The sequence below is a fragment of the Pleurodeles waltl genome, chromosome 2_2 (assembly GCF_031143425.1).
Source record: "Pleurodeles waltl isolate 20211129_DDA chromosome 2_2, aPleWal1.hap1.20221129, whole genome shotgun sequence".
In the NCBI taxonomy this organism is placed as follows: Eukaryota; Metazoa; Chordata; class Amphibia; order Caudata; family Salamandridae; genus Pleurodeles; species Pleurodeles waltl.
In genome coordinates this window covers 511,272,728-511,287,310 of record NC_090439.1, presented here as the reverse complement: position 1 = coordinate 511,287,310, position 14,583 = coordinate 511,272,728, and the positions used below count along the sequence as shown (strand labels likewise).

The window sequence follows — 14,583 nt, the reverse complement described above, 5'->3', positions numbered from 1 at the left end:
AAATACAATTCCTGATTACCTTGTGCTTCCAGTGGAAATTCCCTTTAGCCTGGAAGTATTGCTCCCACCGAAAGAAGATGTTTGAGTGCAGACTATCAGGTGTTAAAATGTACTTACGGATGCAGGATGGAAAGTTGTAGTACCCTTCCGCACAGCGATCACAGCTTCCTCCACTATAGTTGGGTTTACAGTAACATGTGCCTGATCCCTCCTCACACCCAACTGAATATTCAAGGTTGCAACTACAGGCTGTAAGAAAAGGAGATCTGTTTTTTAGTACAGGGCAGCTTTATTTTGGGTACATTGCCACTTGATGAGAGATCAAAGGCTTAACAAGTGCATCAACTAACCCTTCATACTTAGAATACCTGCGGAGGGGGGCGAGTTACATCAGGAGACTTCCATGCCAAAGTATTAATCCACGGGCTGTGGGGCACCTTGCCATGATATGAGTAGTCTGACATCTTTGAAGGGTGGTGCAACAAACAACAAAGCAATCGAAGGAAAACTCGAATTACTCCTAGTCACTGGTGCAATACCAAGACTGATTTATTTAAGGTTGGTTTCTGTCCAGAGTGCTACAAAGGGTGAACAACACTTAAGTGGAAAGCAGTCCTGCCAGTGATTGGTATTAATGCAAGCATTTCTTACCTCAACATGTTTTTTTGCAGTAGATACCCTATGTGATGTGGCTATATAGGGACGCGGGTCCTATACTCACTGTGCCATGGGGCTCAAGTTGCACATCACTTGTGAGGCACAAGCAGGTCAAAACCTGTGTGGGGTTGCCCTGTGTGGGGTTGCCCTGTGTGGGGTTGCTTGCATTGCCTTCTGGAGGGGATCTGGTTAGCAATTGGCCAAGACTGCTCATATAGGATCAGGATCAATAGTTATGTACCTATAGCTGATCTCTGGTGGGAGTGGCACCGTGCGCGAAAAATGCTTGACTGGATATGCCATGAGCAACAGAAATTATTTCAAGCATTCATTTCACCATTTTATTGCCTGTGAAGGACGGACCCTAAATTATTAATACACAGCAAGAATGTGCACGAGAAGTAAACGAGTTACACAAACGTATGAACTTTCATTGACTAGCATTATGAAAAGGTTTTGTGTTGACAGAATGCTGGGGCAGCAGCGGTGTTTCTTGAGTAAGAAACAGGCCACACATACTTGCCCATGCGGGGGACCTAAAAGCTCACAAAGGACATGCAGAAAAATGAGGTGAGTTCTGTGACCTACACCATGAAAAGAAAACATGGTACACAGACCAATCACTGTCCGCATCCTTTGTTTCCGAGTTTATACTATTCCCGTGTGACATGTCATGCAATGACCATTACTGGGAATCAGTGCTTAATTTGTGCTAGTTGTTTCCGGTGCTGAGCACCGGCACTTATTTTTGAGGGCCGGGGCTTAGTCTTCTGCTTCAAGCATTTGCATCGAGCAAAAGACATGTTTGGGATAGACGGAGGAAGAGAAAATCGAAATAGCGTCACAATGGGAGAAAGCAGAAAGCATAAGGGGCAGGGAGTGGTTTTAAATGGATTAAAGAGGCCCGAGATGGCTTCAGGATTAAGCTGTCTCAGTATTCCGTGTTCGCACAGTTCATTGCAGCAGCCGCGTGTTTAAGAGAAGGGCTTTGAGCACCGGCACCTTTTTATTTACAAATTAATCACTGCTGGAAACTCCACTCAAATAAAGAAGAACCCCATAGTGAGCTTGGCTGCTGGCCTTAGCACTATCAATCCCACAGCTTTATGGTATAAACCCCATTAATCAAAGTGAACATTTCATGCATAACGTACCCATAATGTATCCAGATCTATCCATCACATTCTAGGAAAGGCGCCCAGTATTCAGAGTGGCAGCCCATCTTTTGGATACTGGCGAGCAGGGCCAGTGCTTTGCGTCTTGCTACAGGTAGAGTACCATAGCAGATAATGACATTGGGGCTTGCTAGAGATCTAGAGATTCTGGCATGTACAGGTTTTCTATTTCAACGGTGTGGTCACGTTAGAGGGAACCGGAGCTGATACATAACAATTATTCCAGAAACTGCGTAAATGCATCGGGTTGGAAAGCCCAATAGTTGCTAAGTAAGAAAAAGTGCCTAGAATGCTAATTTAGGGCCAGATGTATCAAGCGATTTTGCATTCGCAAACGGTGCGAATCGAAAAATTCGGCCGTTTGCGAATGCAGAAATGCCTTTCAGAATGTATGAAAGGCATTCGCAGTGCAATTTTAAGGAATCGCTAAAATATCGATTCCTTAAAATTGCGACCCCATTTAGAGAATCGCAAATTGCGAATCTCTAAATAGGAAATCGCAAATAAGGAATCCTTATTTGCGATTTCTTAAGCACATGTATCAAGCATTTCCTAAATGCGAATTGGGCATTTAGGAAATGCAATTACCACCAACAAAAGTTTGGTGGTAACCATTTGCAAATTTTAAAAATGCATTGTAAATGCATTTTTAAAATTGACATGTAGCACACACATGCCCCTAAGGCATCTGTGTGCTTCACATGTCTGTAAAAATATTTTTGGGGTGCAGCAGAGGGGGCCTTAGGCACCCAGCACCCTGGGATTTGCATTTCCTAAATTGCGAATTCCTAACTGGAATTCACAATTTAGGAAATGCAAAACCATTCGCAGCAGGCCCATAGGTGCAAATGGAGTTGGATTCTCTATTTGCGATTCGGTAATAGCATTTGCGAATTTTAAGAAATCGCTATTACCGAATCGCAAAAATCATACATACCATTTTGCATTTCTTAAATAGCGATTTCTTAAAATTCGCTATTTAAGAAATGCAATTTGGTTTTTTGATACATCTGGCCCTTAGTCTTCTGCCCCTTCAGAGATATTCTGAACAATATTGACCACTCTCTGAAACAGACGAGAGTTTTGTGTGAAATCTCCCATATGAGAATATCAAATATAAAGTCCTTGGATGATGACAACAGATGCATTTCATTTTTTTAATATAGTTAAGCAAATGAAACAATTGGACAATGGGACAATTTCAGTCCAGATGACACAACAGACTCAGGACCAAGGTCTGACATGAACTGTACCACTTGCCATGAGCCCCTAGGCTTTTGAAGCAGGAGTAGAGATGCTTAGTCATAAAGAGAGCTTTATTATCTCTTCAAATACGTTTTACCTGGGAGAACACCAACTGCACGCCAAATGAAAGCCATTGAAATGAATACAAGGGCCACAACAATAACATTACAATCCAGAAGTTAAAGCTCATAATTTCCACATAGGTCAAAGAAAATTTCTTTAGAAATAAAGGAAATGGAATAAAGACTTACGTATACAACCATGAAGAGTTTCCCTTGACACGCCATAAGGACGATAGTAACCGAGTGCACACTGCTCACAATTGATGCCAGCTGTGTTATGCTAGAAAGGAAAGAGTGACATCATTTAAGATTGATTAAATGGTGCATTGATTTACGTTTTTGAAGTATAAGTGGAGCTGGCAGTATTATAGTGCAAATTAATACCCTTGTCATGTTGGTGTTTGTGGAAAGTTTCCCTACTGGGAAAATTTTACTCTGTCACAAACGTGATGAATATCCCGTCCACTATACTACAAGTGCAATACATCCAGCGCCACTGTAATTATATGGCAGGGGAGGGCCAAATCATGCAGTAGGTTTAACTAAATTATGCAACAACAAAAGGCAAATTATGTGGCAAAATACACCGCTGTTTATGATGGTATCACTTCATTATTTGGCCATATTTAGTTAGAGTGCGCAAGCACCCTGAAGTGTTGTAATCTATCTGTGGGCTTTTAACCACATCTACCGCATGCCCATCACTATCACTCATTCATGGGCTTACCTTTCAAAAATCCTTTGTTGTCATTGGTAAATGCTTTATGTTTGTCACTCCTTGGGGCAGTTTTGTTACCGCCTTGGGCATCGACCCTGGTACATGGATATATGCACGTTTGCCAATACATTTGACTGCGAGTGAACTTCTTTTTCCTTTTGTGTCTCTCCTTCGCGCTCATGGCAGCTGTGGCACTTTGAATCAGCTTGCTTATGTGAAGTGTTTTACTATTAATTTTAAATTTATGTGGCAAGAAAAGTCCAGTTAGGAATTGACAATGCTATTAGTCCTAACTTGAGAAAACTTGAGACTCATTGTATTGTAAATGGTTGTTACACTTGTTAGCACTTGTCATAGGTTTCACCTCATTAATACTGGTTTTATGCCCAAATATAGCAGTAAGCAATACTGCCTTTTTCATTGAAAAGCACAGAAGCTAATTGTCTTTCAGACTACGAATGGTAGAATTAATGCAGAGATCTTGAGGTTGGTGGGAATTTGATACACAATGTTAAGTTGGTCTTCAGACCAAGTTTGTGATGCCAACCTTATTAACAACAGTCAGAGAGGATTTCCTGTTTTCTCTGGGCAAATTCACCCAAGCAGGCTGATCCCTTTTGAATGTTCAATATTTTATGAAACAATTTACAGATGAGTCCTACTTAACCACTTGTTACACACAGTGCCCAGGAAGTGAGCAGCCCATTTTTCACCAACCACACTCATCAGAGATGATGATCCTCATCATCTCATTCTTTCAAAATAATCTAATGTGTGATATTTCCCCATGCTTGCTCAAAACTCAGATCCGCTTCTTGCTGGAGGATGGACTTGTGCACCAAGGGTGCCATGGAAACCTTATGGCAGACTGGCTGCCTGAAATACATTGTACTATTGGAAAATGGTGGACCTAAAGGGCAACACTTTCCTATTTGGCTGGCTCAGAAATCTACAAGAGGCCAGTACCCTATGGAAATAGTCTGTCTGATGCTTGATTCTGATTTGTCATTAATCGTCACTTCCTCTTAAACACGATTCATTGAGTAGAAATTACCAGATCGTTACATCTTTGAAGACGGACCATTGCAATATAGTAGTCACGAGCCTACCTGCGAAAGAAAAGCAGAACGGGCAGAGAATTCATAACCAGTGGCCGACTGTTTGCTTGAAGTTGAAGAACTTGGACCACATCATACCCACAATTAATTTTCTTGCTAGGCTTCCGATAGAACAAAGAATCAAATACAGGCTCCTTAATCCGCAATATGGGGAAAAAACCTTGCCTACCTCACATCTTCATTACCTAACAGTCATGATTGCACTTACTCACAGCTGCTAAACTTATCACAGCATCTCATACACAACTCAACCACAGCCACTCGTAACAAAATGTGTGCAAACTCTCAAAAGAAGTCTATCAAAGCCACTTAAAACACTACTCATCCACAGCCAATCACAGCACTCACAGCCACTCATGAACCTACGGCCACTCACACATGAACCTACTCACACACAGTCAAAACTACACATCTCACAACCTGTAACTCTCCCAAAACACAATTCACCCACTGCCACTAACAATACCAGCCATATAATGCCACTTACAAACCAGGTTCATTATAGCCACTTACATAACCCTTCACAAAATCCACAACCGTTTGCATCTTCAATTGCCCACAGCTACTCACATCATTTACCAAAAGCTTATAACTCACCAACAGCCACCTAACACTCCTTTTATCACGTTACAGTTTTTCAGAGCACAACTCATGCACAACTGCTCACAGCACTCTTCCAGACATCATTACCACTCCCCAACAGTGAATTACAGAGCCAGCCACCCACACCTATTCACAGATATTCAGCCACAACAACACCTACAACAACTCATAGAGCTATGTCTCTACATCCACCTGCAGTTCCATAGATTCTTACAGCATACTCCACCAAGCTGCTCACACCCTAACAGGCCTAACTGACAAACACGGTTATGAGTGCCTTTAGCAGTACTACTACAGTACTACTTTACATACTCTTTTATGCCTTTGTGATTGGCCTGTAAACATCTAAACTGTGAATTTACAGGATATATTAATTTACTATGACTTTAAATAGAAAGCACTGTGTCCTGTTTGCACTTTTATTTATGAAGAGGTGGACATGTCGGAGCAATTAACAAAGTAATTTATGAGTATGTGAAGTAGCACTACAGAAGTAGTACTTAATGTACTTATAAATACCTTTCTGAATTGGTATCAATGTATTAAATGCCACTCACGCAACACAGCTATAGCCACTGGCAGTTCTAGTCACCCCTCTTCAGACTTTATTAATTAAGCTACTCAGTCATTAATAATCACGATCCAACAATCACACTCAAATAACTCATCCACGGCCAAATTCAGCAAGAACCCTCCACATTATTCAGTCATATTCAGATAAAAACACACCTTCTGCAACCTCTTATATTCACACACACTAACCGTCACCCAGAACTCACCCTCCCTGGGTGGTTGGGTGAGCATACATTTTCACTGTCTATTGCAACAAATTACTTCTGGTTTCTAAATGAAGTCGACCAATGCAAGGGTTGCAGCAGATGGTGGTAAAATTCCTACACCATACTTATATATTTGAACTCATTTTAGCCTTACTTTAATACTTTTTTAAATATATTTCTATGCATGTGTCTAACTGTCACTGTTTAAATGGCAAGCAGCAAACACTTCCTACAAAACATGCTGTGCTTTTATTGCGGCAATGTAAACATCCAAAAGTCACCAGAAAAAATAAAAGCCAGACCTATTGACTTAGTCAATGCTTGTTGTTTGGGCTAGTTCTCTAGGAACATCATATTCCACAAAAACACAAAATAGCTTCTTCTTCCACAGTCGCTTTTATTAGACCGCTCGATATTTTTCCATGGTCCCAAACTGTATCAGGCCTTATGATGAAGCAACATCACAAAATAAAATGTCACAGAATAAAATGATGGACAGAGTGTTGAAACTTTTCAAACACTCACCCCCAGTCACAGGTCTGGGTTTGATCAATCATTATTCTGCTCACCACATCACCCCAGTTTGGAACCAGCCATATGCAAATCAGTCTTGAACCTGTTTCCTGTAGGAACAATCCAGTCAGAACTGCCATGCCAGGTCCTCTCAGGACCGGAAACAAGCATCCTGGGACCGGTTTCTGGGTATTGTCCCTCGTCATGTGCTGCTTCTGATGAAGCAAGCCAACCTAGGGGGAGTAAGGATTCAGCGTCCTAAGTAGAACACTTTACGCACACTAGTCCCGTTTTCAGAGTATTGGTAAGCCATTGGGGTTTCCTGCACACAGCACTTACACCCCTATCCCAGAGTACTTGTGGATTTTTAATATTTTTCACCTTCAGGGTCCACCTCTTTCACCAGGTTTAAAATATTGTTCTTTTTTGTGATAAATAGACAGTTTTTCATCACCTTCCATTTTCTCTCGATTGTGTATTTTATGAATTTACCGCGACATTGGTGCGTACTGTGTGTTCTGACTTCTATTTCAGTAATGTGCTGATCTAATTGGATTAAAAATCAGATGTTAATGTTGATATATTACTGTGAACAATTCTGCGCGGTCACTGTTCCGGCTAAGAGCACCGGGTACTACTGGAAGCCTGCATTAGAGATTGGGAACGCTGCAGGAAATTGGCTGACCTTCCCGAGCTCTGCCTTCCGAGGATCACTGCCAAATATACAAACAAAATCCCTCACAAAAGCAGCGAACAATAGGTCAGTGTGGATAAGACCAGTTACATCACTACATAAAACCTGCTATTTTCAAAACGTCTCGGTAAGTGAAGATCCATAAAAGGACACACAATAGTTCTGAACTCGAAGGTTTATTCTTAGAGAACGAGTTGGATCCTACTTATTTATCTAAAGAGAAATACACTACACATTTCTTTATTTATTTTACTTTCATGACTGCTCTTGTAAAAGCCATGATAATTTTTTGAGTGATGGCTATATTTTTTCTTTCAGGGCTCTCTTTTGTCCCCACCCTAAATTTATGGTACATTACCCAAATCCTTAAGCTGCTTAATAAAACAAAATCCACCATCTAACCCCTCGATCAATGCCCCACCAACACCGCCAATACTGCCATATGAACCCTTGCCAAGTAAACCAGCTCTACCCTACAAGAAGCTCGCTCCCGCTCCCTTACCGGCCAACAAAGAACAGCGGAGCTAAAGCACATTCGACAATTGAACCCAGAATCCTCTTCTGACCCTAACAATGCCTGCCCTTTTACTACCCTACCCGTTTTTGACAAGGTCCAGGAAAAAACATTCAGTAGATAAATGCAACAATACCTCCTACTTAGTATCCAGCTTCATGACTGTCAACAGGGGTTGTGTTATAGAGAGTGCCCTGGGCTCACAAAGGGTGCTTGCATCTGCATTTTGGGCTTGGGGCATTCTGGTATTACACAAGCGGCCATGGATGCTTGCGAGGCCACTTGTTTAATACATAGGATCCTGGCACTCAGTGTTCTCCCATAAGTTCTCAGGGGGTCTTTTTCATGGTGGTGTGGCCCCATATAATAAGAGAATTTTATTAGGGGCACGGGGACAAAGGCAAGGAAATTATTAGGAGGCTTGCGATCGTGCTCCTTCAAAGGAAGAAAAAGAGTTCCAGGACCCTCCAGGGCTCCCTCTGCAGGTGAGTGCAGTAACTCACCTCACAACCGGAAAACGGATCTCAGCACCCCTTTGAAATGCAGAATGGGTTGCTGCCTGCACAATGAAAAGTAGACCGGTGGCTTGAAACAGCTGTTCCACCTTTCATTAATGGACTGTTCCCAGTGCAGACATGGATTCGCACCAGCAAAGGCACCAACACACTTTGGGGCACATTAAAGAAAAGTAGTGCTACACACAGTGCAGTGCCACTTTTCTTCCGCCCCTTAGCGCCCCCCTAACGCCACCATATGTGCACCATATTTAAAAAACAGCGCACCACGGCAGTAGTTAGGGGACTAGCATCTACATTTTTGATGCTAGTCCAGCACTTTGCAGGATTAGCATAAACAATTCTGACTCTAATCCTGCAAAGCACAGAGAGGCCCATTGTAAGCAATGGAAGCCTCCTTTTAACGCCTGCTCTGAACAGGTGTTAAAAGTGCCAAAAAAATGGCGCAAGGAAATCCCTTAGATTTCCTTGCGCCATTTGTTTGGCCCCTTCCTAATGGGGGAATGGCCCCTTTGCATACATTCTGCTAGGCACAGGCATAATGGAGCTCAAAGGGTTTCAAAGTGGAGCCATGCATGCATTGTGCCACTTTGTAAGTATGAAGCAGCATTTTTGGCCTTCTAACGCCACATTAGCGTCAAAATATGATGCTAATGTGACGTTGGAATGGCGCTAGGGGCTCTTAAATATGCCCCTTAATGTGTTGAGGTGCACTGTTCCTGTTTGTGTCTGGTGCACAGACCTAAGTGTGCATCTCAGCACATTCTGAGACATGGCACCTTATCCATAAGGCGGCTCCCTAGTGTCAAATTGTTCTAAGGCAGACAAACAGTATCACAAGACAACTAAGAAGAACTACTAATGATCCCCAGCCTCAGTTACATTTCTTGATGCCTCTGCCTTTTCCTGCTCCAGAATCTCATAATGCCTGGAGGTTGATGTTTTATGTCCAACAATACTCAGATGTCAAGACCACTCCTACTTACAGGTAGGTGTCACCACAAATCCATTCTGTAATCTTCCTACACCACCACCGTCGTGATCACATAGATATAAGCCAGGACCAGAGAGGGTTTATATCCTTCCTCACCAACAGATTTCAAATAGTAAAGACTGGGTACTCCACCACAGGCAAAGAAGAAGTTTAATTGTGGTGTCACAAAGGATGCAATTTTGGCTTCTGCACTTTTCAGTCTGTCTATGGAGTCCATAAATCTAATCCTCAGTTGTGCAGGTATAGATGTGAACCAATATGATGATTACACCTAATTGTATCAAAACACTTTGTAGTAAATCAGAAAACCAAATCATGGAATCAAAAAAGAGTGTTAAAGACAAGATAAAACAGAGCTTTATTATTCCATACAAAATTGCATGGTACAAAAGTCCCATTAGTACAAAGAAGGAGCCACAACAATTGAGGATGTCATCATCCTGTGATCTTGTCAATCTGGACTCTAGAATCGAGTGGCTGAAAATTTCATCATGGTATGTACCTAGAAAACGAATTTCCTCATTTTCACAGAAGCAATACTGATCTCTTTCACCAATGGTAAAATTACTTGAGTTGTCATTTCAATGACTGTTGAGCTGCTCTGGCCCATGAAGAATGTTTTACCCAGTGCTTAATTTGTGCTTGTCGTTTCCGGTGCGGAGCACCAGCACTTATTTTTGAGGGACGGCGCTTATTCTTCTGCCTCAAGCATTTTCGGCGAGCAAAAGACAGTTATGGAAAGACAGAGGGAGAGAAAAATGAAAAAGCGTCACAATGGGAGAAAGCTGAAAGCTGCAAGAGTGAGCTGAAGGGGCAGGGAGTGGCTTTAAATTGATTAAAGAGGCTTGAGATGGCTTGAAGATTAGGCTGCCTCAGTATTGCATGTCTCCACATTTAATTGCAGCAGCCACATGCTGAAGAGGAGGGCTTTGAGTACCAGCACGTTTTTTTTTACAAATTAAGCACTGGTTTTACCAGTGTTAAGGTGAAGCTGAAGTTAAAATACCGTACCGCGGTCGGAAGACCGCGGCGGGTATTTTGAGTTTTCCCCTGGGCTGGCGGGCGGCCTTCAAAAGGCCGCCCGCCAGCCCAGGGGAAAACGACCTTCCCACCATGAAGCCGGCTCGTAATCGAGCCGGAGGAGTGGGAAGGTGCGACGGGTGCTACTGCACCCGTCGCGTATTTCACTGTCTGCTATGCAGACAGTGAAATACAAGCGGGGCCCTCTTACGGGGGACCCTGCAGTGCCCATGCCATTGGCATGGGCACTGCAGGGGCCCCCAGGGGCCCCGCGACACCCCCTACCGCCATCCTGTTCCTGGCGGGCGAACCGCCAGGAACAGGATGGCGGTAGGGGGTGTCAGAATCCCCAAGGCGGCGCAGCATGCTGCGCCGCCTTGGAGGATTCTGACAGGCAGCGGAAAACCGGCGGGAGACCGCCGGTTTTCCTGCACTGACCGCGGCCAAAGCGCCGCAGTCAGAATGCCCTGCGGGGCACCGCCGGTCTGTCGGCGGTGCTCCCGCCGACCCTGGCCCCGGCGGTCTGAGACCGCCGGGGTCAGAATGACCCCCATAGTGTTGCTACTGTCTTAAGAAGTTACCTTAGTGGAGGAATGACTTTACACAGCAGTAAGAGCATTAAAAGCTGGCTTTAAGCTGTGTCTGCTTTCTTAGAAACTTGGGTTTTTAAGGAGAGATTGTACTTGGTGGTGAAACCAAGTCGTTTTGTATTTCTGGTGATGTGAGTTAATCCAGTTTTACATTAGAGTGCCGCTCCTATATCTAGTTGTGTTTGGTTCTACTGGTGATGAAGACAAATCCCCTCCTGATCAGGTTTAGCTTCAGGTAGCCTCTTGTTCTGAATACCATGTTTATGGTGGGCAGTTCTTTGAAGCTGTCAATGACTGGGACTGTAGAAACTATCATAAATTAGATGCCATTATTATATTGGTGAATCTTGATTCCTTGTTTGGAAAAGGAGGGCTCTGAGCAGCTCCATGCAAAGGTTGAACATCACTGGGCAGAAGAAGGACCAATGTGGGCTCCACAGGTTACTGTTAGCAATTGGAAACTAAAATAGACCTTCTAGAAGATTTGGGATCTATTTGACAGGTTGGACACAAACCATCACAAAATAGTGTCAGTGAATCCCATGTTATGTGCTGAGGACATAATAACTAACCCTCAATTCTGTCAAAAGCTATGCCTAAAACCGTTAATATCAAAACATAAATATACCCTGGATAGCAACATAACCATCATAATTCTTACTCAGTAATTGTGTCTATAAATCAATACCTCACAATTGTGGGGCCTCTTTACATAATACACTGCACAGAGTTCAATCCTGTTCCATTTGGCAGAAGAGATATAAGTGACTCATTGAGCACTCTGCCTCTATGTGTGGAGTACAGATTAATAGACTATGCTCCCGACATGCACTATGGTTCTTGGGGTCGTCACTCACAGGGAGATTGGGTTTCTGGGCCTTGAGTACTGAGGGACTTCTACATTGGTGGCTTGAGATCATCGGATCCAGGCTGAATACTCCAGGGTCCACATTGAGCTCTTAGTGTCTCTTCAAGAATAGCCTCCGCCAGTGCTGAATTAGAACAATAATAAATGCTGTGGGTCAAAGTTTTGCTCAGAGATGCTATCAAAGGTCAGGATGCAGAATACCAAGGCTGTGCTGCATTTTCCACATCTCATGCCACTTTCACCCACTACCAGACACTCCCTACTCCTTTTTCTCACTCTTGCAGGTTCCCGCTTTCTACCTTTGTCATTTGTTCTGTCTTTCAGCCACATTAGGTTACGCATTTCATATCTAAAAATTTCTAATGCATAAACCTTTCAGTCACATCGACTTCACATAGACTTCTATTCCTTTGGGCAATGAAGTTCATATTAAAATAGTTAACTTGCAAAGTTGATGGTTGTTTGTAGTTAAATGCATCCTAATTACTTGTAGAGTTACCAGCCTCAGATCCAGTGCATAATTTGTAAATAAAAATGTGCTGGTGCTCAAAGCTCTCCCCTTAAACATGTGGCTGCTGAATTTAAATGTGGAAGCGCGGAATACTGAGGCAGCGTAATCCTGAAGCCATCTCGGGCCTCTTTAATCCATTTATAGCCACTCCCTGCCCCTTCAGCTCACTCTTTCAGCTTTCTGCTTTCTCCCGTTGTGACGCTTTTTCGTTTTTCCCTTCCTTCATCTTTCCCATATGTGTCTTTCCTCGCAGGAAATGCGTGACGCAGAAGAATAAGCGCAGGCCCTCAAAAATAAGTGTTGTGCTCCTCACCGGAAACAGCAAGCACAAATTAAGCACTGCTCAGACCCTACCCCAGTGGGCTATTCTAGCACAGAGACATCTCATCTCAGTGTCTCAATTAGAGACAAATATGCTTAGACAAATTATATTCTAATACTTGTTGGGGAGAGTGCTGAATCACAGTCCATGATTATGAATGCTCTATTCTTCTATTGGAGAAAGGTTCTGCGTAGGGTTAAAAACAATTGCAGTAAAATTCTTACACTTTTTACAACAATCATATGTTTACATTTATTAGTCATACTTTTTAAGTGTATAATCTTTTCATTTTCTACATTCAACCCCCTGGTTGTTTTGTCTTTAAATCCAAGAAATAATTAGATTCAAATATTCTGAGGATCAGCTCCCTATCACCTCGTCTAGGATTTTTGAGTACCTTATCTATTACAAACGATGCTTCACATTATAGTGATGTACCATTGGACAATGCCTGTCATCATTTTTTATTGCACGCATATTTTCTAAAATGCGCTTTTTTACAAGTTGGACTGTGTTTCACACTTGGAGCTTCCCACATGGCTACTTAAGTGCAAATACTGTATAGTCTGTCCCACATGTTATAAATGTCTTTATACTTTTCTTCTTACAGGGTTATTTGTACATCCCACTCTTTTTTACATTGGTGCTATATCTCCATGCCTTGTATACTCCACATTAGTGGAAGCCTTCTAGCATGTAGTCATTCTGCCCTAGGGTTCAGCGGTAATAAGTGATCTGATTGGCAGACCACAACCAATAAGAAGATGTTGCAGCCATCACTGTAAGACTCTGGGACACGGCCCCCGTGCCCTAAAAATGTTTCGGATATCAGGTATAAGGGGGCAGCATAGGGACACCCTGACCCCCAGGAACTTGTTTTGGGAGACCCATCAGAACATACTGAGGTTTCAAAATTATTATTTTGTTTTGGGTACTTTGCTTTGGCTGTGGGTACCGTGGTACTCCCAAGGGACTAAGCGTGGCTCTCCTGTGAGATACTGCAGTACTCCCACAGAAGCCACCAGTAAGTTCACCAACTTGGTATCATAAAATCATGCAAACATCACTGTACCATGATGGATACCACGGGAGGACCTCAGTACCTGAACAAAAAAAAATAGAAAAGGAAAGAAAATGTGGGTTGGGTGTCTACAGGGAATTTGGGTGGCTGCTGCAGGGTTGGGAGCAGATGCTGGCCTAAGACCATTCCCGGCATCCTACCCTCTGCTGTTGAAGTGGGGTGTTGGCTGAATACCATGAAAAAAACTACAGAAACTCTCTATAAAAACAAAAACATTACAAATAGGTCTGAAAATAAGATCTTAGATTTCATTAAAAAACACTCAGTAATTCACTGAAAAAGCTAACGTTAAAGTGTTGTTATAGTTAGGTGTTGAAGTGACATAAAACAAATGTTTACAAAATAAAAAAAAACACTGAAAGTTATAGGTTTTACTTTACTGAGCTAACTATAACTTTGCCCTCTCTGCGCACTACATATGACTTCTCATATTACATCACTCGTGATATGATAAATTACATCAATGATGAAATCACTGATGACATCTCAAATGACACTGATGTTTCGTACTCTGATAGTTTCTTAGAATGAAGGCGGACCAGCAGGTGGAAGCCAATTCATAAAATGGAAACCTATAAATGTATTTAATAATTAAATATGAGCA

The 14,583-nt window shown here is 42.5% G+C and overlaps 1 protein-coding gene across 2 annotated transcripts in view; it reads right to left on the bottom strand.

Moving 5' to 3' along the window:
- The window catches only part of LAMA3 (laminin subunit alpha 3), a 933,952-nt gene that overhangs the window by 610,371 nt on the left and 308,998 nt on the right, over positions 1-14,583 (bottom strand). For both annotated transcript variants that reach the window (XM_069220025.1, XM_069220026.1), the window contains exons 9-10: positions 3,329-3,419; positions 118-249 (exon numbers count right to left, since the gene is read on the bottom strand). In XM_069220025.1, the coding sequence (XP_069076126.1) occupies positions 118-249; positions 3,329-3,419 (223 nt within the window). The remainder of the gene's footprint in view (positions 1-117; positions 250-3,328; positions 3,420-14,583) is intronic.